The following is a 221-nucleotide window of genomic DNA, read 5'->3' as shown; positions in this document are numbered from 1 at the left end:
GTGTGTGTGTGTGTGTAAAGGGATAGACTTCCTGTTATTGGTGCTATTTCCTGTTTTCTGTGTCCTGGCAGTTGCTTCTGTCCTCAGGACGTGGTGGAGGAGGCTGTCTTGCTGCTGCTCATCACAGAAACAATGGTGAGACCCACACACACATAACCAGCCTTTTTGCTTTCAAAACACACACAAGAGAGAACATCAACCTCCCCACCTCCTCCCCCCCC

General features: G+C 50.2%; 1 protein-coding gene across 1 annotated transcript in view; it reads left to right on the top strand.

The window, feature by feature from the left end:
- Positions 1–221, top strand: part of ttc7a (tetratricopeptide repeat domain 7A) — a gene marked incomplete in the record, with an annotated part of 61737 nt that overhangs the window by 16899 nt on the left and 44617 nt on the right. Inside the window, 1 exon segment of the mRNA XM_035662972.1 lies at positions 72–135. Within this exon segment, the coding sequence (XP_035518865.1) occupies positions 72–135 (64 nt within the window).

This window comes from Morone saxatilis, unplaced genomic scaffold (genome assembly GCF_004916995.1).
Source record: "Morone saxatilis isolate NCDOM2014 unplaced genomic scaffold, NCSU_SB_2.0 Contig19, whole genome shotgun sequence".
In the NCBI taxonomy this organism is placed as follows: Eukaryota; Metazoa; Chordata; class Actinopteri; family Moronidae; genus Morone; species Morone saxatilis.
The sequence above is the reverse complement of the archived record's forward strand: the minus strand, read 5'-3'. Positions and strand labels throughout refer to the sequence as shown.